Source organism: Podarcis tiliguerta, assembly GCF_965153285.1.
Source record: "Podarcis tiliguerta genome assembly, chromosome: 14".
In the NCBI taxonomy this organism is placed as follows: Eukaryota; Metazoa; Chordata; class Lepidosauria; order Squamata; family Lacertidae; genus Podarcis; species Podarcis tiliguerta.
In genome coordinates, this window is record NC_139547.1 from 25,365,657 (window position 1) to 25,392,292 (window position 26,636).

General features: G+C 46.7%; 1 protein-coding gene across 1 annotated transcript in view; it reads right to left on the reverse strand.

Annotated features, from left to right (window-relative positions):
* Positions 1–6: 6 nt before the first annotated feature.
* IGDCC3 (immunoglobulin superfamily DCC subclass member 3) overlaps positions 7–26,636 on the reverse strand; it is a 111,347-nt gene continuing 84,717 nt past the window's right edge. The window contains exons 7-14 of the mRNA XM_083411972.1: positions 25,689–25,854; positions 14,054–14,301; positions 11,305–11,469; positions 7,834–8,022; positions 6,309–6,413; positions 4,377–4,515; positions 3,339–3,549; positions 7–2,225 (exon numbers count right to left, since the gene is read on the reverse strand). Coding sequence (XP_083268098.1) covers positions 2,034–2,225; positions 3,339–3,549; positions 4,377–4,515; positions 6,309–6,413; positions 7,834–8,022; positions 11,305–11,469; positions 14,054–14,301; positions 25,689–25,854 — 1,415 coding nt within the window. The 3' untranslated portion in view covers positions 7–2,033. The remainder of the gene's footprint in view (positions 2,226–3,338; positions 3,550–4,376; positions 4,516–6,308; positions 6,414–7,833; positions 8,023–11,304; positions 11,470–14,053; positions 14,302–25,688; positions 25,855–26,636) is intronic.

Consider the following 26,636-nt stretch of genomic DNA (forward strand, 5'->3'; position numbering starts at 1 on the left):
ACACCTGTGTCATACCCCAGCGAACTATGGCCAGTCAGTGTTGACAAAGCTGAGCAAGACGGACCATTGGTCTGACTTGGTATAATGTAGCTCCTTCTATTTCTATATTTTACAGGCCCTTCGTTCAGTTGCAGAGCCCTTGTTACTCATGCAGGAAGCCCCACGTTCAACCTTGGAGCATTTCCCACCATGAAGGATCTCTGGTACCAGGAGAAAGACTCTTCCCCACCTGAGACCCTGAGGAGTTGCTCCAAGACAAAGGGAAAGGGTCATGGCTCAGTGGTGGAGCATCTGCTTTGCATGCAGAAGGTTCCAGGTTTAATCCCCGGCATCCCCAGGTAGGTCTGGGAGTGACCTCTGTCTGGAACACCGGAGAGCCACTTCCAGTCAGTTGAGAAATACTGGGCTAGATGGATCACTGGTCGTATGTGGCGTAAGGCAAGAACTGGATGTTGGGAGTGTGGATTTCACTGACCAGCCTTACGTACAAAGTGATAGGACTGGCCTCTCTGTGATGAAATCATTTGCACATGCAATCATCACGTGATGTTTTCAATCATCACTTGATGTTCCAGTCATCAAGTATGCACAGATGTGGTGAACCAGCTCTGAGTGATAAAACTGGAAAGAGAGCAGCTCTTCAGTAGTAACCCGTGACCAGTAGTTAAGTAGTCGCTTACGGGCAAAGGTTTCATCTTTAGGTGACCGGTGGCCCTGCCTTTTTTTTTTGCTACAACCCTAACAATCTTTAAAGTTCCTTTTAAAAAAACAACAACCAAACAAACATGATATAAAAACAACTCTTGACACAGTAAACCTCTACACAAGTTAACTAGCAACTTGCCTAAAAGTCAAGTTTATAACACTAAGGGGGGGGGGAAATGTCATCGACAACCACTACTGGGGACGAATCCATGCCTGCTCATCGTCATTCCTCTTTTGGAGTCTCGGGGCCGAGTGAAGGAAGAGAGGCGAAGGAGGGCGAGGTGGTCTGACGACACAACAACATGGTTCTTCTACAAAAAAGCTTCTTGAGGTAGAACATTGCTTTCAAGGTTTTGGAAGTGCTTTACATTGGAACGATGGTGACAATAAAGGAATACTTTAAAATAAAAAATAATAAAAAGGTAACCAACAACCAACATGGTAGACATGGAGTATGAACTTCTGAGGTAGTACCACAGCTTGTACTGACCAAGTGCTACTCTACTTTGTTTTGAAAACAAAAGGAAGACACAAGATACTTTGCTTCTTCCCAAAAGACATTCAATTCCGGTTGAGGTAGGTTCTGAATTTACTCGAGATGTTAGTCCAAGTATTTTCTTTTTCTTTCTTTTTTTTTCAGTAGACCTTCTTGTAGGCCTGGGTTTTTTTTATTTTCTCCTTTTTTTCTTTTTGACACACTCGCTTTGCCTTTAAAATAGTTCGTCGGCAACAAAACATCCTGAGAATTAGAGACAGAGAGACTTGAAACACATCCGACAAAAAATGTCGTCAAATGCACCCAGAAGTTTGGCCAACCAACTTAGCACCTGAACGTTTTTTTTCTTCCTCTCCCGGAGCTAGGTTAGAGAGGAGGGTCCCGTTCCAATCTGTTTTCTCAACACATTTCACAATGGCAGATCTGTGGGAGAAGAGTCATCCTAAAGCTGCCAACGAGGGACTGAACGTTGGTGAACCAAGACGATAAGAGGTTCCCATCTCGGTGTCTTATGGAGTTGGCCAAGGAAGGCGCCTTGAGAAGCCACAAACGCAGTAGCTGTAGAGCAAACAGCTGGAAAGGAATGTACTAGGAGGCCTGAGACAAGTCAGGAAGAAAAAACTTCATGGAGCTTCCGCAAGGCTGCCTACCGATATAGATATATATATATTTATATATATATGTAATAAAAAAATTAAGAAACATATCGCAGAAATCTTAAAATTGACCTGAGATTGATGAGTCGGTTTAAAGACATCGCCAGGGGTAGGGGTCTGGGGTGGGGAGTTGGTGGCTGGCGAGGTCCCGTTAAGAGTCTTCAAAGTCTTGGCAATTATCCTTCATTGGTTGGAGCTTGGTTCAAAGCTGGCTCATCTTGGCTGGCGTTGAGGAGGGGCCTGCCGGGGGCCCCCGAGGGCGGGGGCTGGAAGAGGGTGTCGCTCTCCTCTTCGATGATGCTGAAGTCATCCGGCGGAAGCATGGATGTCTGGGTTTCGTCATGTGAGGTAGGAGGAATATGGTCCAGCTGGGAAAGGAGAGTGAAAAAATGGCTATTTGAATGTCCAAGAAGACTGACTGTCCTCTTAAAATAATAATAATAATAATAATAATAATAATAATAATATAATAATATAATAATAATAATATAATAATAATAATAATAATAATAATAATAATAATAATAATATAATAATAATAATAATAATAATAATAATAATAATAATAATAATAATAAAATAATAATAATAATAATAATAATAATAATAATAATAGCAGGAGTTGCCTATCCCAGAACAAATGGAAATCATCAAGGGGCATGGCTTTGTGATAGAATACAGTGGTACCTCAGCTTAAGTACTTAATTCGTTCCAGAGGTCTGTTCTTAACCTGAAACTGTTCTTAACCTGAGGTACCACTTTAGCTAATGGGGCCTCCTGCTGCTGCCGTGCCGCCGGAGCACAATTTCTGTTCTTATCCTGAAGCAAAGTTCTTAACCTGTGGCACTATTTCTGGGTTAGCAGAGTCTGTAACCTGAAGCGTATGTAACCCGAGGTACCACTGTACATGCTTTACATGCGGAAGGTCTCAGGTTTAATCCCCAGCATCTCCTGGTAGGACTGGGAGAGTCACTTGGCTGGAAGTCTGGAAAGCTGCTGCCAGTCAGTGTAGGCAATACTGAGCTAGACTGTAGGTTCCTATGAAACTAACGGAGATTATGAACGGCTGTGGCTCAGTGGTAGGGCACCTGTTCTGCATGCAGAAGGCCTGGCCTCTACAGGAAGTGCCCCCGACTAAAATCCCAGAGTGTCACATGCCTGTGATGGGCGGGGCCAGAGGTAAAAGTGGGCGGAGCACAGACTGCCAATTTTACCTTGGTACAGCAGCCTAGCTTTTCTACACATGCTCACACGCCTCACTCTATCCTCCAGGCAAAAAAGAGGTCAAGGACACATCTCAGCCAGACCAAGACATTCAAGGAGGGTGCAAAGCTGGGCTGGCAGGGTGTGGAGCCTGGAGAGGGTTCCAAGGGCCAGGCTAAAAGGTGTGCAGGGCCGCATTTCCTCCCTAGCCCCCAGGTTCACCACTGCTGTCTGAAAGTGTGGCAAACAAACAAAAGCCCCCAGTGTCCCTTCCTTACCACAATCTCCTTGTTGTGTTGATCAGGCGGGGGAGGCGAGGCTGGAAAGAGCCTTTCCAGTTCATTCAAATCCAGCTGCTTCCCGTTTGCGTCTGGGTTGTCCCTGTCCCTCTGAGCAGATCCGTTCGAGGTCAGGCCTGCAGCATTCCTCTGGCTTCTTGGGACCTGTGGGGTTGACAGCTGCTCCTGGACATCTTTGCACACCAGCAGCCTGTGGAAATAAGCGAAAGAAGAAGAACAATAAAACCCTCTCTAGCAATGTACCATCATATGAACAGGAAGTCATCAGACTAGACGTCCACGAGAAGGGTAGAGCATCTGTTTCACATGCAACAACTCCCAGGATCAATTCATTGTGGCTTCAGGTAGAGTCTTTGGGGTTTCAGGCAAAAGAATTTCTCAGCCCTGCTTGGAAAGCCCAGGAAGACCGTAAGCATGTAAGAGATGTCCTCTAGCCCTGAGCTACAGACCTTCCAAATCTGAGTTTCGTCCTCTCCCTACACACAACATGGTTCTAGCAGAGTGCTATGGACATCATATGGATGGGATGCTTATAGATGTAGACTTTGTTTGGATAAATATATTGACATTTGGAAGGTGTCTATACAGAATATAGGAGGTTATTAATAACCATTTATGTAGTAGAACAATAATATTACTCTATATAATAATGTATGGAAATGTAACACATTGTAGTTACTGTATCATATTATATCTTTCTTACTGTATTTTTTGCACCTCCCCAGGTGGTTTATAATGTGTGGGGACCTGGGAGCTTCATAAGAAAAGTTGTGAGACCCCCAAGGCAGTATATTCAATGCCTAAGGCATCCATCTCCCATCAAGTGCCCTGCAGATGTTTTGGACCACAACTCCCATCATCCCTGACCACCAGACATGCTGGCTAGGGCTGATGGGAGTTGTAGTCCAACAATCTCTAGACTGGAGGAGGTTGGCCTAAAGAATGCTTGTCCTGCTGCTCTGGAATATGAAAGCAGTCCACCCACTCCAAACGCAATGAGTGGAGAGAGAGCCGTACCTTCCTCGGTACCCAAACATGAGGAAGAGGACACAGAAGATGATGCAGGTGACTCCAATGTGGATCCCAATGATTATCCCAGTGGCCGACGTCTTATTGGTTTGCCCATCCTTCATGCAGTTGCACGGTGGGTTCAGCCCTGGGATGAAAAGGAAAGGTGTAAGTGGGAGGCAGGGCTCCATTAGGCATGGAAAGTTGTCAGTACAGGACTGTCTAGGCTGGCTGGTGGTGGCCCTCTGGGTTACAGAGAGAGAAAGAAAGAGTCTCTCCCAGTCATTGAAGATTGAATCAGGGACCTTCTGCACGCAAAGGAGATGCTCTACCACTGAGTTAAAGCCCTTCCCCCTAAAAATAAATTAAGATGCTAATCCTTACAGTTCTATTAAAAAACAACAACCCTGAATTAAATAGGAAGCTGCATTATACTGAGTCCAGCCAGAGATCCATCAAGCTCAGTAGTGTCCACATTGACCAGCAAGAGCTCTCCAGAGATTCAGGCTGGAGTCTTTCCCAGCCCTACCTTGGGGATGGAACCAGGGACCTTCTGAATGCAATACAGGTGCTCTACCAGTGAACTATGGCCCCCTTCATTCTATGCGAGCTTCCAAATGCTGGGCCCCATCTTTTGCAACAGCCACCCTGCAGAGTGAGGGCCTCTGAGCAAGAGGGGGTGGGATCTGGTACTCCGGTGGGTTGGGCCTCTTGCGGAGAGCTGGTCAGGGAAAGGCTTTGAACCCAGGAGCAGGACAAAAACATAGGATGGAGAAATGAGTTGAGGCAGTTCACACAGGGGCAGAGAGACAGGGGGGGGAGCAAGTAGCAGGCTTGGCAAGAAACATGCAAGGTGTGGGAAGGGGATGGGAACAGTCAGGGGCAAAACTGAGAGGGGCAAAACTGGTGAGTAGGGAGGTGATTAACTGCCCAGGAGAAGTTTAAACATGGCCAGGAAAAGTCAGGCTCCTATCAGTGGGTAGGAGGTGAAGCCCCAGCCATTTGGGCCCTTTGTTGTTTCACAACAGAAAGTGGCTCAATGGAGAACGCTCCAGCCAAGCTCCCTGGCAACCAATCGGTCGGCTGATGGGAGCTGTAGTCCACAACAACTGGCACCAAGTTGGCAATAGCTACTGCACTCTGGTGAAAAGGTATCACTCCATGGGGCAGGGGCAGGAGAGAGGAGGAAGGAAGGATAGCCTGCTGTTATAGAGCCTTCTCCTCCACCTAGTGATTTGCAAACTCCACATTCTCTTTCCTGCCGCTGTCAGTAAGGTATAGATGAAAGGGAAACCGGCTCTCACTTTCAGCTCCAGTAATGTCCCCCTCCCACTTCGTTGTAACGGCATGACTAATGGTGTCGCTAAACCAATTCCAGACCAGAAAGAAAGAAAGAAAGAAAGAAAGAAAGAAAGAAAGAAAGAAAGAAAGAAAGAAAGAAAGAAAGCTTTGTCAGGGATCCGCTGCAATTTCCAGCTGAGATTAACATTTACTGTGAAAAGAAAAAAGAAACAGCAAACAGGAACCTGATCATAAGGGGATGTTGTCCCTAGAAGGATAAGTAAGATGGTTTTCAAACATAAACCACTTTTAGAAGATATGTCCCAAAACAAAAGCAGCACTTGAACACAGCCACAGAGTTTTACCTAAAGCCAGATTTAGAGGGGAATTTGGATGCTCCTGCTTGGGTAAAACATCTAAACATCTATTTATTTATTTAACCTATTAGCATTTTCTTCTTCTTCAAAAGTAACTCAAAGTGGCTTGCAAACTTCAAGCTTGATAACTTGCATCAGAGCAGCAACGTGGGGAAACTTTCAACATACTGATCTCCCTCTCTGTGTGTCTCTCTGTAAAACAACTTTCTTTTCTCACCAACCTCCCCAACTGTCTTCAAAGACCATCTCCCTCAAGGCTGCTCAGGGCCGCTTGCCCACTCACCTGTTCTTTCGACAGTCTCTCGAAGGGACACAAAGCGAACAGTGGCATTCCCATCACCATGCTGGTTGTAGGCGAGGAGCTTGACTTCGTAGACTACTGATGGGTCTGGAGGAAAAGGAAAGAAGAGATGTCGACCTGTGCCTAAATGTGGTTAGACCTGTTGTGCTCGCTTGCTGTGCACCAGCTAGACTGGTGACTGGGAGCGGTCGCTGAGACATTGGCTCCCAGTACGTTTCCGAGCACAATTCAAAGTGTTGGTGCTGACCTTTAAAGCCCTAAATGGCCTTGGCCCAGTATACCTGAAGGAGCATCTCCACCCCCATTGTTCAGCCCGGACACCCAGGTCCAGCTCCGAGGGCCTTCTGGTGGTTCCCTCACTGCAAGAAGTGAAGCTACAGGGAACCAGGCAGAGGGCCTTCTCGGTAGTGGCACCCATCCTGTGGAACGCCCTCCCATCAGATGTCAAGGAAATAAACATCTGACGTTTAGAAGACATCTGAAGGCAGCAGGTTGGGAGAGCCTTTTTACAGCCAGAGGGCCACCTTCCCAGTTGGGCAGCATTCCAAGGGCCACATGCCAGCAATTGGCTGGTCCAGAGGCAAAAGTGGACAGGGTACCAGAAGTAAATGTTACCTTTGGTACAGGAGGCTGATTTCTACAAAGCCTTGTAAGCACTGCCTCAAGCTTCCGTCCAGTGAAGCAGGAGCTCAGAAATGTTCAAGGAGGATATGAAGCACGGTTGGTGCAGAATGAGGAGAGGGATGTGGTCTGGGGAGAGTCCCAAAGGCTAGATAGAGAGGCTGGGAGGGCCTCTCTATCTAAGATGGGAGCATCTAAGATGGGAGCATCTAAGATGCTTCCAGGTAAGAGCTGGGAGGGTACAACCTTTTCCGTATGGGACAAAACTTAAGATACATCTGTGAGACAGGACTTTGCATTCTTTTATCCTTTCCTGTCTCTTTCTTTCCTTCTTTGGTTTATTATTTTTTGTTTAGATTAGTTTTTTTTTATTGTATTATGAAAAGTCTTAATAAAATTTTATTGTTGACGGGGCAAAAAGAAAGAGTCCTCACTAAGGAAGGCAAGTCAGATGTTGGCAGCCCTGAATGGTGGAACAGGAACAGGGAACTGGAGAACGCAATACTGACAGGAGTGGAGAAGGAAGAGGTGGGTTTGGCAACTCCAGTGGGCCTTCGTTTAATCTATTAATTAAATGTGTATTCTATCCTTCCCCAAGGAACCCTGAGGCGCAAGGTTCTAACATTTTCTCAGCAGCGCTAGGGACTAGTTGCTTGACCCCTTGTGTCTTTTATGTTATCACACTCCCTCTGTATTTTATGAGAATCTGTATTCTGTTACGTATTCTTGATTACGTATTTATCTAACTGTTTTGACGCTTGCTTTGCACAGCTATTATGCTACGTATTGACGTTTTCGTTCTACGTCACAAGCCACCTTGTAGCCTTTTGACGAAGGGCGGTACATAAATTTAACGAATAATTGTAATAATGGAAATGACGCTCACCGAGCTGAGTAATGTTGCAGGATGTGATGTTGCTGGCCAAAAACATGGGCCCGGTAAAGTGAGGAAGGTGGACTTTGCGGTAGTAGAGCTTGAACCCTTCGTGCTGGCCCAGTTTGATGGAGGGCTCCCACGTGGCCTGGATGGTGGTGCTGTTGAGGACTTTGATGAAGAGAGATGGCATGGCTGGCACTGGAACAAAGTCACAGAAAGAGATAAGGTTGGTTTTGCCCTTTGATTCCTTTTTTTTACCCCTTTGGTTCCCTTCCCTTGGATTCCTTATAAGTCGGACGAGCCATTGTCAAAGCCCCTTGTGCTTTGGTTTAAAAAAAGATGAAGGCTGAGGCTGATGGGAGTTGTAGTTCAAAAATCTGGAGGATACCAGTTTGAAGAAGGCAACATAAATCAACCACTGGCCTTGTGATGTTTCTTACCGTAGTCAGCCATGGTTTATTCTGAACCAGTGACCCTCAAATGTGGGGTATAGGTAAAGGTAAAGGTAAAGGGACCCTTGACCATTAGGTCCAGTCGTGGGCGATTCTGGGGTTGCGGCGCTCATCTCGCTTTATGGCCAAGGGAGCCGGCGTACAGCTTCCGGGTCATGTGGCCAGCATGACTAAGCCACTTCTGGCAAACCAGAGCAGCGCACGGAAACGCCGTTTACCTTCCTGCCGGAGCGGTACCTATTTATCTACTTGCACTGGTGTGCTTTCAAACTGCTAGGTCGGCAGGAGAAGGGACCGAGCAACGGGAGCTCACCCCGTCGTGGGGATTCGAACCCCCGACCTTCTGATTGGCAAAGCCTAGGCTCTGTGGTTTAACCCACAGTGCCACCCGCATCCCTTCAAATGTGGGGAGCAGCCGTCAAAACGGTATTTTGGACACACTATGGAGCTCAAATGGGTTTTCTAAACACAGGGGCAGATCCAGCAAAGAGACTGACTTGTAAATCAAACCGGGACAGAGGGGCTGAGCTAATGATTAACAGCACCTGCTCATCCATGACGGGAGATGGAGCTTAAGGTCTAAACTTTTGTTCCATGGAAGCAAAGTTGTTGTTTTTCAAAACACACCCACACACACTTTAGAGCTTTGTGTGGTGGGATGATGTCGAGCATTGAAGAGGTATGTGTAATTTATTAGCGTGCGACAAGACCTGCAGCCCTTAACTCACAGGAAACACAGTGCCCTGACTTCTCAAAGCTCCAGAAAAACATGAACTTTATGAGGCAGAAAGCTACTGCCTTGAACTGCAAGGTTTTAGGTCAAGGTTTTTAAAGGTTTTAAGCGTTGTCAATCTCTCCGCTTGAAAAGGGAGGAGGCCAGGTTAATGGGTGGTTCTATCCTAGAATGCTGAGCGAAGGGATCTGGAAAGATGTGGCCGTTGCTGGGTGCCAACCATCTCAAGGGTTTTGTGGGCTCTTTGCTCAAGTCATCCACAGCTGGCAGGGCTTCTGTGCAACCCTTGCATTACAAAGAAGGTCAAGCTCTGTTGGCTTTTATGCCATTATAGGAATTTTTAGTACTTTGGTTTTACGAGGTCTTGTTGTACGGCAGGTTTATTGTTGTGTTTGTGTATGTTTGGATCATATATTGTAAGCCGAGGGCTCCTTTGGGGGCTGTGTGGCATGACTGAAATGCCAAAATAATTGAAAAAGGAAATAACAAAAATGTCACAAGCTGCTGCTACAGTAGCTTAACAATGTGGCAGCTATTTTGCATCCTACTGACATCCGTGACCTATGATGGAAGGACCCAGGCAGACTTCCTGCAGAAATCCAAGCCATTTTGGTTGCATGTATGTCTTTCCTTGTGATGGCTCATGCAACTTGGTTCACTTGCTTGAGCTATTTGGGGCACTCTGCTCTGCTCCTTGCTGCCACATGGGTTGCTGACTCCTGCCCTCTGAGTTTGCTAGTGAATCTGCATGCTTTGTAATTCCATGCAGCCTCAGAACCTGGCATCAGATACAGCAGTCACCAATCTGTGTTCCTCTGCTGTCATTTAAAAGCAGACAACAACCAGTAAACAAATTTCTAGTTGTTAAGGTTGCATAGGAAGAAACTTGTGCTGGTGGTAGTAAAGGAGACAATAATTTATGATGTTCCAAATAAGAGAAGGGTTGTAGTTCAGCAGTACAGTGTCTGCTTTGCATACAGTAAGGTCCCCAAGTTCAGCTGGGGCTGGGACTGTCCCTGGCCTGAAACCCTGGAGAGATTCTGCCAGTCAGAGCAGACAATACCAAACTAGGTGGACCAGTGTTCTGATTCAGTGTAAGGCAGTTTCCTATATTCCTAGTCAAGTGGGTGGGGAGTTTCAGCACCCTGGAGAGCACCTCACCCTTCCACGTGTCTAGCAGATGAGTGCAGCACTTTTCACGAAGGTCCTAGGTAGCACACAGCGGGTACCAGATTGCACCTGCAGGCTCTGGCTATGCCACTGAACCTCCTGTGTGTTCAGTGCAACATCCGTAAAGACTGCACATACAGCTGCGCTTCACAGGAGCAACTTACCAGCTGTGCAGATATTGGGAGCAGGAGCCGTGAGGAGTTTGATGGGCAGGCGAGAAATGTACTGTGATTATCTAGTTATTTATGATTTACTGCACTGACGCCTTTTTCTTGTTCTCCAAGGTGACATACATGGTTCTCCCCCTCCTCATTTAATCCCCACAACAACCCTGTGAAGTAGGCTGGACTCAGACACACAAAGTGGGGATAGGAGTCTTGGATTCCCAGGTCCTTGTCCAACACACTAACCACAACATTGCACCGGCTCTCTATAATATAATAGATTGTATGTTGATATTAATAAAAAAAACTTGGGCCACATAAAACAAAAATTAGCAGATTACTTTAGAAAAGGGATATGAATAATAAACACATCAGAAATTGACATGAATTTGGGGTGTGAGATTGATAGGCAATGGAAATAATTTGAACCATGGGACGAGCTAGTCACACATGAAAATGCTTTATACCCAATCAGACCATTGACCCATCTTGCTAAATGCTGTCTGCTCTGACTTGCAGGAGAAGAAGAAGAAGAGTTTGGATTTGATATCCTGCTTTATCACTACTCAAAGTGGCTAACAATCTTCTTTCCTTTCCTCCCCCACAACAAACACTCTGTGAAGTGAGTGGGGCTGAGAGATTTCAGAGAAGTGTGACTGGCCCAAGGTCACCCAGCAGCTGCATGTGGAGGAGCAGAGAAGCGAACCCAATTCACCAGATTATGAGACTACCACTCTTAACTACTACACCACACTGGCTCTCTGAGATCCCTGAGAGCTCAGGCAAGGGGATTTCCTGGTCTTGCTCATAAGAGGCTTTTATCGAGAGGTGTCTCGGATTGGACCTGGGACCTTCCAAATGCAAACTGGGTCCTCTGCCACTGATCTGAGCTCCCTTCTACAGCCAGCAGGATGTTGAGCTTGAAATTCCATTTCTCTTCGGCCCTTTTATTCACCCTTACCTTCTCCTAGCGTGCTCACCACCACGACGTCAGAGGCCTTGCTTGCCCCCCGGGAGGTATAAGCCTTTATGTAGAAGCTGTAGCTCATGGAGGGCTCCAAGTCAGTCACAAGCTGCTGGAATGTATTTTTGCTGACGGCTTCCTGGTACTCCATCTCCACAGGGTCTGAAATGCAAGGGGAAGGCGTAAGAACATAAGCGGAGCCTGCAGGATCAGGCCAAGCAGGATCTAGATCAGCATCCTGTTCTCACAGTAACCAACCAGATGCCTCTGGGAAGCCAGGAAGCAAGATTTTTGTATATACTTACATTTTATTGAAGAATTTCAGCAGACAAATAAAGTGAAAGAAATGAAAATGAAAATGTGCTTGGAACTGGAATACAACACGATATATAAGTAATGTTATTATTACAAAGTGTATACAATCATTAACACGCCTCTATAATTTTTATAAATGCATTCCAAATATCATGATATTTATCCATGCACGATCAGCTTCTTCTTCTTCTTTTAATTTATTTATTTTATTTTGACAAAATAATAATCATAAATAAATAAGAATAAAAATGTGCACCCCACCACCGAGACTGTTCCATTGCAACTATCCAACCTCCCAAAATTTCAACACCTCTTGCGATGGTTTGACCCCTTTCTGTTTTAACAGAAACACCCTCCATATCTCCTCAAAATCATTTCTCCTGCATATTCCCCGTCTTACCTTAATGGCACATGTTAATTTATCATTAATAGCTGCATCCCACAACTCTTTATACCGTTCTTCCATTTTATATTCTGCTTGCCCCTTCCGCTTCCTACCTAGCTATAATAATTCGTGCAGCTGTCAATAAAGCACGGTCAGCTTCTAAAAGCAATCTGTTCCTAGGTTGCAAGACTCTTATTTTATCCACTGATCAAAGCAAGCATGATTTCTATTTCAGATACTGGGAAAGCAAGACTTGTGATTCCCAGCGACTTTCCTTCAGGGCAGACTGCCTTTTTGACATCTCTGAAATCCATCTGGATTTCCTCCTGCCATCCAGCCATCCAGATCCTGAGCATAAGAGCACCCTCCTCTCCATCTGGCACTGCTCACAGCTCTCAAAAACCTAGCTACAGAGAGTGAGGCCATGTTCCAGCCGTAGCTTGCCAGCCCCAGGATGTGACACGATGGCAGAGGTTGTGCCTGATGCCACTCTGTTCACCGTCAGGAGCTTGGCTCTGCTTCCTTGCTTCCTGCGTCACAAAGCATCCTGGCAGTTTCAAGCCACAGACCTAGTCTCTTCCCAGGAGACAAGCGATCCAGGAAGCTCGCCTGGTGCCAGGGCCTGTGGTGAAACTCAAGATCTGGGAAGCTAGTCACGGAAGGAAAGTCTCCATCTGAGCTCCCAGAATGCTGGACTGTTGTCTTCTGCTTGGAGGGAGTCACTGTGTGGTGTGGCTGTGGGGTGCTGGACCTCGCCACTAGATGTCAGGGCATGCCTACACTACAATCATGGGTATTTATGTATTTACTTTATTTCCTTTCTCTCTCTCTCTCTCTCTCGCCCCACTTCCCACCCTTAGCAATGTCAGCTTACACATGATGCCAGCGTGATAAAAATAAGATAGGCACAGGAGAGCCAGTGTTTAGTGGTTAGAGGGTCAGTCATGAAGCTCACTGGGTGACCCTGGGTCAATCAGTCACTTGCAAACCCACCCTACTTCACAGGGTTATTGTGAGGAGGAGGAGGAGGGGGAGGAGGCCATCTCTTTGGGGGAAAAGCAGGATATAAATATATTAAATAAAGCAATGCACACATGCCCCTGAAATGTAAATCAGTGACCTTAAATCAGTCACCCAACTCCCAGGCCTAAGCTATTTCATACTGTTGCTGTGGGGATTGAATGGGTCTACTCTGAGGAGCACTGGCACTGGCTACAACCCAGTATGATTATATTGATTATTTGTTTATTATAATTATTGCATTTTTCTCCAAGGAGCTTCCGGTGGCATGCATGGTTCTCCCCCTCCTCATCCAATCCCCACAACAACCCTGTGAGGTAGGTTAGGCTGAGAGACAGTGACTGGCCCAAGTCACGCAGTGAGCTTAATGGACAAGAGGAGATTTGAAGCCTGCTCTTCCAGGTCACAGTCCTACACTCTAACAATTACATCACATTTTTAACACTATTGCTATAACTGTGAGCTGCATTGAGCTCAACATTGTTGTTGGAAAAGAGACATGCAAATATTAAACAAAACAAAACCACAGCCCTGCATCCTGCCCTGTGAGAATTTCACTGACATTTGACAATTTTTGAAGGCAGCTTCCAAGGAGGAGCAATTCCAAAGAGCATCTCTTTGCCTATTGTTCCATCCTGGAGGTTCCGACAGCTGGGGGGGGGGAGGTGTAGTCTACAAGAGAGCAGTAACTCTGGAGGCTGAGCCTCACACTTTCCACCAATCAGGATAGTCCTCATAGGCTCCCAAACTACGCAGGTGCCCAGTGCCACAGAGACCACCTTTACCCTAAAGACTGAAAGAACAAGCCTTGTGGCCATTTCTGAGCTCATCGCCACCACTCCTGCCTATAATTCCTCATTGGAGGTGATCACCAGTGTCTTTCCCACTCCCACTGAGCAACCCACCAAGGTTGGGCACTATACAGCTCCCCACCCTCTCACTGCCACCCCTGCCATGACAGGACATTGCAAATAATTTTTCAGCACAGCGCTCATATCAATGCCCAATGGACTGTTGCCGCCTCACCTGCTGCTCTCCTGATGTGTAGGACGTAGCCGATGATCTCCTTGGTGTTCTGCAGAGGCTCACTCCACAGCACTTGGATGGTGGTGGCCGAGACGGTCGTGGCTCTCACCTTCTGGGGCGGGCTGGGCAGCCCGTCGGCCCACAGCACCGTCAGCCTGGCGCTGGCTTGGGTGGAGCCAGCACTGTTCTCCGCAATGCACTGGTAGATGGCCTCGTCCGCCTGGCCAATGCTGTAGATCGTCAGCGTGCTGTGGGGAAACCCAGCAAGGCCATCGGGATTAGCGCTTTCCAGCAACGAACCTAGAAATCCCCCAGCCCTTTCTCCCTCCCTCTATCCTTTGGCCAGCCATATCTAGGTTAATCCTGATGTGTCTGAAGAGGATGTAATGAAAGGCTAAGGCTGCTTAGTGGGAATTTCACTACAGCTCCTCCCTCTTTTGGCTCTGGCAGGACTGGAGAAAATGTAGAGGATTGTTGCCTGGGATGGAAACCCGCAACCCAGTCGGGAAGTACCATATGGATTATGTTAAAGGCTGGGGGGGGGGGGCGGAATGAGGAGGTGATATTGGTGGCGGCATTATCCAGCTCTGATAATCACACAGCTCAGCTCTGCCTTGCATTAAAGAGACTAGAGCCACAAGCATTTAAAATCTCAAGGGGAAAGGGCAGATTCCTAGAGGAAAAATAGGTAAATGCCCATTCACACGATTGTGTTTTGCACCTGGTGGATGTGCCGACAGTGCAGCGGAGTGCACATGCAGCATACATATGCACAGAGAGACACCATGACATCAGGCATCTCTTCTTATATACATAGAAATGCAAGGCTGTCGTCACACAGTCCCCTTTGGAGGATTTGTAGTGCTGCATTGCAATCCTGGATTTGAATGAAGAGAAGCCCGAAAGGTCAAGAAAAGCAAGCTCAGATGTTGCATCACATGTGCATTGATGCAGGTAGGCCCACACACCCCCAATTTAAAAATCATGATCACAGTATGACATTTGTATCCCACTTTTCCTCCAAGGTGCTCAAAGTGACACGCATGGCTTTCCTTTGTGTTCCTATGTGTGCAAAACACCTCACGTACATTGTCTCAACAACCTTTACAGCAAGGGTGAGAACATTAGGCTCACCAATATATTGCTTCCAGCTCACATCATTCTTCCATATTGGATTCTAGCTCACATCAGCCTCATCAGCCAGCATGGCCAATGGCTTGAGACAACGGGAGATGAAGAACAGCAACATCTGGAGGCCCACAGATTCTCTCCCTCTGCTGTACAGGGGTTCCCCACTGGGGTCCTTGAAACCCACCCGGGACAGCGATATCAAAACTTTCAAAAGCAGAGGGGTCCTTGGCTTGGCTTTTGAAAAAGAGGAGGTCCGAAGTACGTAGCTAATTGGGAACCATTGCACTAAAGTTTAGAGACAGCAGTGGAGAGAGTCCAGTGATCATGGGAGCCACTGAAGCAGGTTCATGGCTTGTATGCTACAACAGCAGCAAGAATACTCATCGCGCAATATTGGAAGACGCAAGATCTACCCACGCTGGAAGAATGGCAAATGAAGCTCATTGACTATATGGAACTTGCAGAAATGACTGGCAGAATCAGAGACCAGGGAGAAGAGATGGTGAAGGAAGACTGGAGGAAATTTAAAGACTATCTACAGAAGCATTATAAAATTACGAACGTTTGAGGTTATCAGATTGAGTGTAAAAGAATGTTATTATAAAAATGACAATGTTAAAGAAAGTATATTTAGGAAGACATAGGGAAATGTAAGGATAAATAAGACAATAACATTAATCTGAACCAAAGATACGCCAGAGGGAAAGAGTTTACTACCAGAATATAAGACCTAGAATACAGAGTGGGAAGGCATGGGGAAGTCGCAGACCTAAGTTAATGCTGAAGAATACAATGACACAATATTTGTTTTTAATTCTTTTATTTTTACCTTTTTCATTTTTCTTTTTGTCTTTGTACAATGTATGTATTGTTTTTCTTTTGCTATTTTCTTTTTGATGTGTTTGTCGATTTGTTTTTTGTTTGTTTATTGAATGTGGAAAATAAAATATTATTTAAAAAAAAAAAAAAGAAGCAGGTTCATGGCTGTCCTGGGGTTGGAAGTGGAGGCTTTCAGCTCATCACTCTTGCTCTCAAACACTCCATTACCTGAACTGGCTGAAGGGAACTGACTGCTTTGCAACTGCTTCCATCCCAGGGGGAGGAATAATTAAACCAAGCTTCACAAAAATCAGCGCCACACTTGACTATTGATGAAAGCCTGAACAAGACTATGCCCTCCTTGCCAGCCATTGCATGTTTAAAAACACATTTTCCAAGGACTGTCCGCTTTCAGCCATGGGAAGAGTGGGCCAGTCAACAACTGCTCTGCTTTTTTGCAAGCTCTGACATGCTGACTTTGAAAAAATCGGGCTCAGAACAAAGAGGTTCGAACGACTGTGATCAAACGCTTTGCAAGAAATCACAAACGACCTTCCAATACTTGATCTCCCACAGGTCTCCGAGCCCCTTTATCCACACCGTGTCGTTCCCTATATTCTGATTGCAAGGAGCAGGCAGCTTCTGAAGCTAGAATTAAATGGTGCTGAGCTTGCTCAGACCCCAGTGTGGCAGCTCAAGGAAAGCTGCACATTTAAATTTGCTCAATCTACTCACGTCACAGAGTAATTGCTACTGGATTAAAATGAGCATACTTAGAATCATAGAATCACAAAATTGTAGAGTTGGAAGGGACCTCATGGGTCATCCAGCCCAACCCCCTGCAATGAGGGAGCCTTTTTGTTCAATGTGGGTCTCGAACCCTTGGCCCTGAAATTAAGGGTCTCATGCTCTACAAACTGAGCTATCCCACAGGGGAGGCTGCCTTATACCGAGTTCAGCCCTCAGAACATCTGGCTCAGTATGGTCTACACTGACTGGCAGCAGTTCCCCAGGGTTTCGGGCAAATAACTCTTCCCCTGGAGATGCTAAGAATTGAACCTGGCACCTTCTGCATTCCAAGCAGATGTTCTCCCACTGATCTGGCACTGCAGGGCTTTATTTCTGCACATGCCCCTTTGCAGCTATTTCCTGGCTACACACTGTAGGATGAAAAGAGGCAATTTATCCCCACAAATGCTTCCTTGTCACTGGGGCCAAAATTTGGAGCTTTCTGCCTGCTGGTCCATTCTCTCCTGCTCTGCAAATGCCCAGAACCACAATGACCGATGAACAGATGCTTATTCTACCCCCCTCCCATGTGCCAAGAGTCCATGTTTCCTTGGAAATGTTAGCAAGAGGTTTGGCTGTTGGGGTGATTTTGGTAGACTGGCCATAAGCTCTCCCTGTTGCCACAGATTGGACATATCTGATTAAGTTGCCAAGAAGACAAGAAGGAAAGAAAGGTCATCAGAGGCTGAGGGATGAGGTTGGGGACAGGAGGTCCCTAAGCCTTTTCTTCGCTCAGGGACAGATGGAGGAATGGAGGAATCTGTCAATTTCAGTTTCTCTAATCTTACATTTGGTTCTCTGCATGTTCATATCAGTTTGCGCATATATATAATCTGCATGAAAATCCATCTGCATTTTAGTGAGAAGTTCTCCTAAAATACATATTTTGGCAATACAACTTCCTCCAAATGTAATTCATTTCTGAATATTATTTTCACTAATATATGCATGTTTGTGTATTTTACCTTAGAATTCAGGTGTGTTTTTGTGCACATTACTTGGCAAGAGAACATCACTACAAAAGTCGTATGGCTATGTTTCAGTTTGCATATTGTTTGGAGAAGTGGGAGTTAGGTAAAGGTAAAGGTAAAGGTAAAGAGACCCCTGACCATTAGGTCCAGTCATGGCCGGCTCTGGGGTTGTGGTGCTCATCTTGCTTTACTGGCTGAGGGAGCCGGCGTACAGCTTCCAGGTCATGTGGCCAGCATGACTAAGCCGCTTCTGGCGAACCAGAGCAGTGCACAGCATTCCCGCTGGAGCGGTACCTATTTATCTACTTACACTTTGACATGCTTTCGAACTGCTAGGTTGGCAGGAGCTGGGACCGAGCAACGGGAGCTCACCCCGTCACAGGGATTCGAACCGCCAATCTTCTGATCGGCAAGCCCTAGGCTCTGTGGTCTAACCCACAGCACCACCTGTGTCCCCCAAAGAAAAAAGTTAGGTAGGTTCACCTTTAAATGCACAGATGTCACCAAAAGCCCTTGAGGGGGTGGGGCAGGGCTGCCTAGGGGTGTAGCCTAAGACAGTTGTGAGTGGCAGATGGAGAGGTCTGGAGGGTTGTATATGGGGAGGCTCCCAACTTCAGCCCGCACCCTAACACAGCTTCCATTGGGAGTGTCCTGTGAGCAGAGTGCTGCTCGTGGGATGCTACTTCAGAACGGGGGTGGGAATTTTCATTTATCTCTCTTCCTCCCTGCATTCCTTTTACCCCTCAAAAACCTGCTCTGGAGAGCTGGGAACCACAGCGGGGCCATATCCAACACAGCTCTAAGCTAAAGTCACTTAGGAGAATCCTTGTTCCGCTAGCAAAATGTTTTGTGCCTGTGGAACATGGCTGCACATACCATAAGCAGGTTTCAGCGGGCTGCATAACAGAAATGCACCACCAGCTGCACTCTAAGTTTCCGTTCAAGAGGAAGGGAGCTCTCAAGCGCAAGTCCTGCAACACTAGGAGACCAAATCCTCACAAATGTGGAACGAACACTGTGTGGCACTTGTAAAATTGCAAGCTGCGGTAGAACAGGCACAAATAATATGAGCGTTTGGAAGAGACGGGCAGGCGGCAGGGCTCCAAAAAAGAGAGAAAAGAGCGGGGTATCACCTTCGTCCCAAGGGCGCCCCCTAAAGGGCTTCCCAGACACAAGAAGCACTGCAAGAAATTTGCCATTTCCATGGGGGGGGGGTCACTCCCCTCCCCCACGTCAACAACAAACGTTAATTCTCTTTTGTGGGGAGGTGCAGAAGGCCTAAGGGGGAGGGGGTGGAATCACAGACATTACGCCAAGCCTTTTTGCAAATCAGTCAGGTTCTAATTTATGCTCAGGCACCATCTGGCGTGTGTGTGAAACTGTCTCCATGTAAAGACGACCAGCCTTCATGTTTGGGGTGGGGGGGGGTTGCTAGGTGTGACAGACATGATAGAGCAAAGAGGTGCCCTGAGGCTGTCAAGGAGGGGGGGGGCAGCCTCCTCTGTCATTGTCAGCTGTCACCCCCCCCCCAACAAAGGAAATGTTGCTGCTTAAAAAGCAGCTTCACACATTATGAAGAAACAGAAGCAGGGGAGAGCACGGAATAGCTGAAACTCAACGCAATTGCACAATCTGAAACCACAAGACTCTCTGAAAGATGCTTCAAAACCGCTTTGGGTGTCCGAGTACCAAGAAACCCATAAGTGAGTGGTGAGGAAATTCTGATCCACTGTCCAAATGTGGCCCTCCATATCTTTCTATCAGGCCCTCGGGGCTCTTCACAAGCCATGCCCCCACCAGCCCTGCTGCTCTGTGGAAGACTCAGCTACTGCCTCCTCCATCTGGGCCAGGGAGGAAAGGAAGGCTTGATGCTGGTTGATGCATTTTTCACACAGAGGAGAGGGAGATTCCCTTTGCTACAGCTATCCAAAATGAGTAATTGCTCCCCTTTGAAGCAAAGCCCATCACTCTGGGACATCTGCTCTCTCGGAGAGCCAGGCAGGTAGTGGCATTCACAGCCTGCCTATACTGAAGACACACTCAGGGAGCCGCAGTGATGTCAATCAAACCTTTGCACAATGACTCTGACAGGCAGGGACCAAAGAGGGAGAGGAGGCTTTTGGAGATTCACACTTGGCTCCACGAAGGTGGGGGCCGCAGCCCCAAGAGAGAGAATGGAGGGGGGGGGGAGAGAACGGGTGTCTCCAGCCATTCAAAGAGAGCTCTATTCACAAGCTGTCGCTTCAGCCCGCAGGCAATCAAGATGACTGATCTCATCAAAGGTCAGCGGACCAGAGGTGAACTTTCGGAGGCACCGCAAGGGAGAGGAAGCCAAGGAAAGAACGCAAGGCTGAACCAGAAGGACACGGGTTCAGCAGCACAACCGAGGGAGCAAACAGGCCCACCTGCCAAGCTGTGAAAAACACAGGGGGCCGCGAACAGAGAGGAAGGGTGCCCCAGAAAGTGCGGTCCAACTGGCTCATGCTAGCGAGCCAAGTTTCATGCTGAAAGGGCAGCCTAGCGGGTTGAAGATGGGGCTGTGTGTACCCTGCATGAAATGAAAAAAAGAAATCCTATCCCTTTGGGGAAAGCTGGCTTCTGCAACATGCATATATTATGCAAATCTTGCAAATCAGCACGATCCCCAGATTTTGCATAACTATGCCACCTTTGCTACTTTGCATAATTTATTCTAGTTTTGCTTGTCATGGAAAGAGGGCGGGAGCTGCAGAGGGCACTGAGGCCCCACCGTCACCCCACCCCCAGGAAATCTCACCCAGCTTCTTCTCCCTGCTCCAGCACCTGAGTACTCGCCACGTTTTCCCAAGTCTCTCTTTGCAACCAGAAGAGCTAGAAACTTGCCCATTGTAAAAAGCAAAAGCCAAGATTCTGAGGAAGCTAGATCCTGTTACTTCTTCTGTCATGCAAAACCAAAGTTCTCATTATTATTATTACTATTATTATTATTATTATTTGACCTTACAAAATCTGAGGGTGACTTGATGCGTATAAGGAATCCTTCACTGGTTATGGCAAGCAATGGCATAAAAAGAAGAAGATGATTTGTGTGGCTGAAGTCCCCCTAGGAAATGTTCATTGCCATGCCTGGCAGAGCCACAATGCCATAGGTTGTACCCGATGCTAGTCCTACTCTTGCTTTGCAAGGGGTTGGACTAGATAACCCTTTGCACCCTTTTCCACCTAAAGTCAGGGGAACCAGCTTGGTGTCCTCCAGGGGTTGCTAAACTCCAATCATTGCTGTCCACTGGCCAAGCTGGCTGTGACTGATGGCATTTTGGGTCCAGTAACATCTGGAATGCTAGTGGCTGCCCACCCTTTGACCATGGACCATGATGGCTAAAGCAGCAAGAGATAATGTGGTGCCCTCCAGGTGTTGATGGAGGACAACTTCCACCAGGTGTGTTGCCTCTGGTGCTGAGTGATCTCAAAGAAAGACATTCAAGAAGCAACCAGTGAACATTATGATGACTGGGGAAGCAGAGAGTTAATAGGGGAGAGGTGGGGATGGGGAAGAGTTGTTCGTAAGATGCAAGTTTATGGAGGAGAACAAGTCCTTGGCCAGGGCTCAGTGTTGCTTTTTGGCAGAATTAATAAATAATACCCACTTAATTATCATTTCGTAAATACAAGAAACACACACACACAAAAATCAATATCAGGAGTTATCTTTGCATCGAGATGGTTGGCCTCCGCTACATGCCGTTGTGGTAAATGCATCTTGGCGATATAGACCCTTTAAGATAATTTATTTCTTCCCTGCAGATGACTCACCACCACCGCTCCAAGCAGAGACACACAGAGACAGAGCAGGCCAAAGTAAAGCAATGCACCTTCATTTTGTTACATTTTCTCACCTCACACCCCATACAAGCTCACAGCCATGCTGGCTGAAGCTGATGGGAGTTGTTATCTGCAACTCTGGCAGGTTAACACATTGCAGAAGGCTGCTCTGAACCTCTTGTCCAAAAAAAAAAACCAACAAACTTTCCCCATCATCCTTGGTCAATGGGCTTGCTGTCTAGGGCGCTGGAGAGGCCAACTACAGTTGGAAGACTGCAGGCTTCCTTGTTCTTTCTCTCATGGAGAAACCCTCCATTTTCCCCAAGTCAGGAAGGCTGGAGTTTGGGAGTGAGATGATGCTCAGAATTATATAGAAGCTGGAAGCTCACATGAAAGCACTGTTGCGCTCAGAGTTCAGGTTGTGGGTTTCCCATTGGGGCATTTGGTTGGCCATTGTGAGAAAAGGATTCTGGACTGGGTAGGCTTACAATATGTCATTCATGTGGTCTCTCCTTAGGTTCTTATAGTAATTATGGCGAAAGCTCCAGCTAGAATTTTGGGAAGCGTCCATGGAAAAGGAAAGCCATTGCCTATGGCCCAACACTTTTCATTTAGCTTTATTTTCTTCTATGTGTTACCAACAAGTGAGGAGGAGATCATTTAGATAATATTGCCAATTAATTAGTAAACAGTTCAATCTGGGGTAGATTACTTCCCCCCAATTTTCATTGCTCTTTCCCCTGCCCTCTTCTAATCAACCAAAAAAAGGAAAAGGAAAATCCTTCAGGGGCATTCAGTCTTTTTATTACTATATGATGAGTTTTAATCCAATGAAATTTTCAGTAGGGGAAAGCATGTAATCTAATTAAGAGACTCAGGCTGCAGTTTAGCTGGACTCATTAACTGCAAGATAAGAGATCCCATCATTACAGAGACAAATACCTCCCCCCCCCCTCAAGTGCACATCCGAAGGCCACTATGCAAACTGATTCTGCTTGGAACGAACGGGGCTATACCGTTTAGTCATGCACACAAGCATGAAACAAAGGGATTTGGGGGAGAGGGAGAGAGAGATTGAGAGAGGGGGAGAGAAAGGATGAGGAAAGCATCCCAGGAAACCTGGCTTCTTTCTGCAAATCCTCCTTTCCTATAACATCCAGCACCTCAAAAATAGTTTAAAAGGACTTCTCGGCATCATGGGTTTGGGAATCACCAAGAACATGGACGTATTGGTTGTAGGAAACTTACCCCTAGTATATATCAAAAAAGGTAAAGGTAAAGGACCCCTGGACGGTTAAGTCCAGTCAAAGGTGACTATGGGGTTGTGGCGCTCATCTCGCTTTCAGGCCGAGGGAGTCAGCTTTTGTCTGCAGAAAGTTTTCTGGGTCATGTAGCCAGCAGGACTAAACCGCTTCTGGCGCAATGGAACACCGTGGCGGAAACAAGAGCACATGGAAATGCCGTTTACCTTCCCGCCGCAGTGGTACCTATTTATCTACTTGCACTGGCGTGATTTGAACTGCTAGGTTAGCAGGAGCTGGGACAGAGCAACAGGAGCTCACCCCGTTGTGGGGGTTCGAACTGCCAACCTTCCGATCGACAAGCCCAAGAGGCTCAGTGGTTTAGACCACAGCGCCGCCCGCATCCTAGTAAAAACGCTTGGTTCATCTAGGCCCTTTTTGGTATGGAGAAAGTGAGTAGAGGAAAGGTTTGCTCCCTTTCTCGTAACACTCAACCTCTCTCATAGCTCTCAGACCTGGGAACATCCAATGAAGCTGAATGATGGAGGATTCTGGACAAATCAAAAGGAAGTCCTTCTTTAGGACAATGGAGCTTGTTCCCACAGGAGGCAATGGTGGCCACCAACTTGGATGGCTTTAAAAGAGGATTGGACAAATTGTGAAAACAGGATGCTGGACTAGATGGGCCTGATCCAGCAGGCTCCTCCTATTTTCTTATGCCAGTCATTTTCAAATTGCATTCTGCAAAACCAAAGTGTCTCTTGGAAATATATTTAAGGCGCTCCTCCATGAAAAGGTAACACTTATGTATTGCAACAACTCAACCCCACAGAGGACTGCTGGGTGTTTTCCAGGGTGTTTTCCCAGTTCACCACAGGGTGGGGATGGGGGAGGGGTTACAAGAGGCCTATAAGCTCTTCTTGAATAGACATGGGGCCCTACAACGTGCTCCAGCACTGTCTGAAAGAAACAGAATTTTGTCATGTTGCACAGTGGTTACGGTGTCAAGAACAGGAGTGGACAGACTTGGGTTCAAATTCTAGCTCATCCATGGGAGAGAGGGCAGAAGTCCCATTGCACTAGCAGGACTTGTTACGATGGCTCCCATGAGTAGACCTGAGTCATTTACAAGGCTTATTGCCGAAGAATTGATGCTTTTGAATTATGGTGCTGGAGGAGACTCTTGAGAGTCCCATGGACTGCAAGAAGATCAAACCTATCCATTCTGAAGGAAATCAGCCCTGAGTGCTGCCTGGAAGGACAGATCCTGAAGCTGAGGCTCCAATACTTTGGCCACCTCATGAGAAGAGAAGACTCCCTGGAAAAGACCCTGATGCTGGGAAAGATTGAGGGCACAAGGAGAAGGGGACGACAGAGGATGAGGTGGTTGGACAGTGTTCTCGAAGCTACCAGCATGAGTTTGACCAAACTGCGGGAGGCAGTGGAAGACAGGAGGGCCTGACGTGCTTTGGTCCATGGGGTCACGAAGAGTCGGAAACGACTAAACAACAACAACAAATACTAGCATGAGCACCTTGACTTGGACCCAGAAATAAACTGGCAACAAATTTTTCTGTCATCTCTTTCTCTGCAGCATGCACCTGCAAGGAGTTGCAGCACAAAAAACCTGGAGGGTACCAGTTTGGGGAAAATTGCATTAATCTATGCTGGAAGCTGCAATGAGTGGCATTGGTTTTTGCAGAACCGTTTTCCAACAGGGGTTTAACGGTTTGCTTCCCAACTGTGGGTCAAATTGACCTCCCTTCCCTGCACTTTGAGGTAATAAGTGTCCTTGTGACCGACTTTCTCTGAATCCGGGCCTCTTATCTCGCCGGGGAAAGCAAAAAAGAGCAAAGAACCACATTTTCATGCCGTAGTACAGAGTGGTATTTGTGTGGTGGAAATAGCAGGCCTGGGTGAGCCTACTGTGAAAATTACTGGTCAGTGGGTTTCGGTTTCTATGGAAATAACAGGCAACAATACAGAGAGAAATAACAGAGCTGGAGGGATAAACCCTGCAGCTTCATATAATCTCCTTAGCGTGATATAACAGTGTTAAGTATATTAACAGATGTGTATGAGCTTCAAGAAAATAATAATAATAATTGTTGTCATGATCCAAAGCTCCTCCGGGGTCCTGTTGGGCCTACAAGCATGTGGCGATTCCTCTGAGGTACAGAAGACATTGACTGAAAACATAAGTTCTGCCAGCCATATGGTGAAATGCTACTAAATTAAAGGGCTTCTGAGCATGTAGAGAGTACCTACCCTGTATAGTGGTACCTTGGGTTAAGAACTTAATTCGTTCCAGAGGTCCGTTCTTAACCTGAAACTGTTCTTAATCTGAAGCACCACTTTAGCTAATGGGGCCTCCCGCTGCCGCCGCCGCACGATTTCTGTTCTCATCCTGAAGCAAAGTTCTTAACCCGAGGTACTATTTCCAGGTTAGCGGAGTCTGTATCCTGAAGCGTCTGTAACCTGAAGCGTATGTAACCCGAGGTACCACTGTACCCACAAGGGTTATCACAGCCAGCCCTTACACTCCTGGGTTTGCTGCTGGGGGTGAGGCAGACTGAGCTTTTAGGCCAGAAAATGGGTTTTGGGTAGGTCAGAGCTGCAAAGCTTAATAATAATAATAATAATAATAATAATAATAATAGGTCTATTAAAAACATACAGATAATAACAATAAAACAGCACAACACCAGCCCTTTCTTTAAAAGAAGTCAGTTCCCAGAAGCCTGTTGGAAGAAGGAGGTATTCAACCGTTCCCTAGGACAAGGACCCTTGTACTAGCAGACAGAGAACACTGGACCCGGCCCATTCAGTCTGCTTGGCATCTCCCACCCAGAGAACCTTAAGATCTACACATAAGCAATTTACCTGTTGTTGTTCTTTAGCTTAATGTGGTCCGTAGGTTCTAAGATCTGCCCGTTCTTCAGCCACGTTATCTGCGGAGGAGGTTCCCCCTGTGCCAAGCAGGTAAAGATGGCAGTGGTCCCCACGGGCCTGGAAATAGACTGCGGGTGCTGCACAAATTCTGCAGGAGCTGCAAAGACAAAGGAAAACATGGGCTCCATATCTATCTATCTATCATCTATCTATCTATCTGTCATCTGTCTATATCATCTGTCTATCTATCTAGGAGTTGAGGAGGCAGAAAACTAAGCTTATTGCAGAGGTGAATGTTTTCCTGTGCTAGACCCAGATAAATGAATGGGAGCTGCTAGAACTGGCATCACCATGATGCCCAGGAAGATGCCAGGTCCTAAGTGCCCTGGGAGGGGCCTGCATTGGCCTCCCTTTACGAAGAACATTGTGCCTTCAAATACACACACATAGAAAGTTGCATAAAGAGCTAGAGGGTTATATAGTTGGACCGGCACAGCATGATTTCCAGCCAGTCTTGGCTCTGCCACCAATGACCTGGAGCACTCAGTGGGGAAATAGACAGTGGCCACACACACAAAAACAGTGTGCTCTTGTGATGGCTGATTTTGAGAAGCGTTCCCCTTTTTCTCTATCGCAACCCATTTTCACCATTTGTGGGAAAGCATTATATGAACCAAATTACCAATGAAGGAATGGCATGATCTGGAAAAGAATGCCCAGTCCTGTAATCCTCAGAGCAGAAGGAAGTGAATTTAGAACCAGCACCACCCCTCCTATTAACTCAGGCAGGGAGTGATGTAGTGGGTCCAGCTAGTGGTGTGCAGAAAAGGGAATTTCAGCACGTAGAGTTAGTTGTGCAAAGTTCACCTCTCAAAAAAACAACAACAACCCCTTCTTCTACCCAGCTACTAAAGGCTCAGGAGCCTTGCCTTCTTTTAC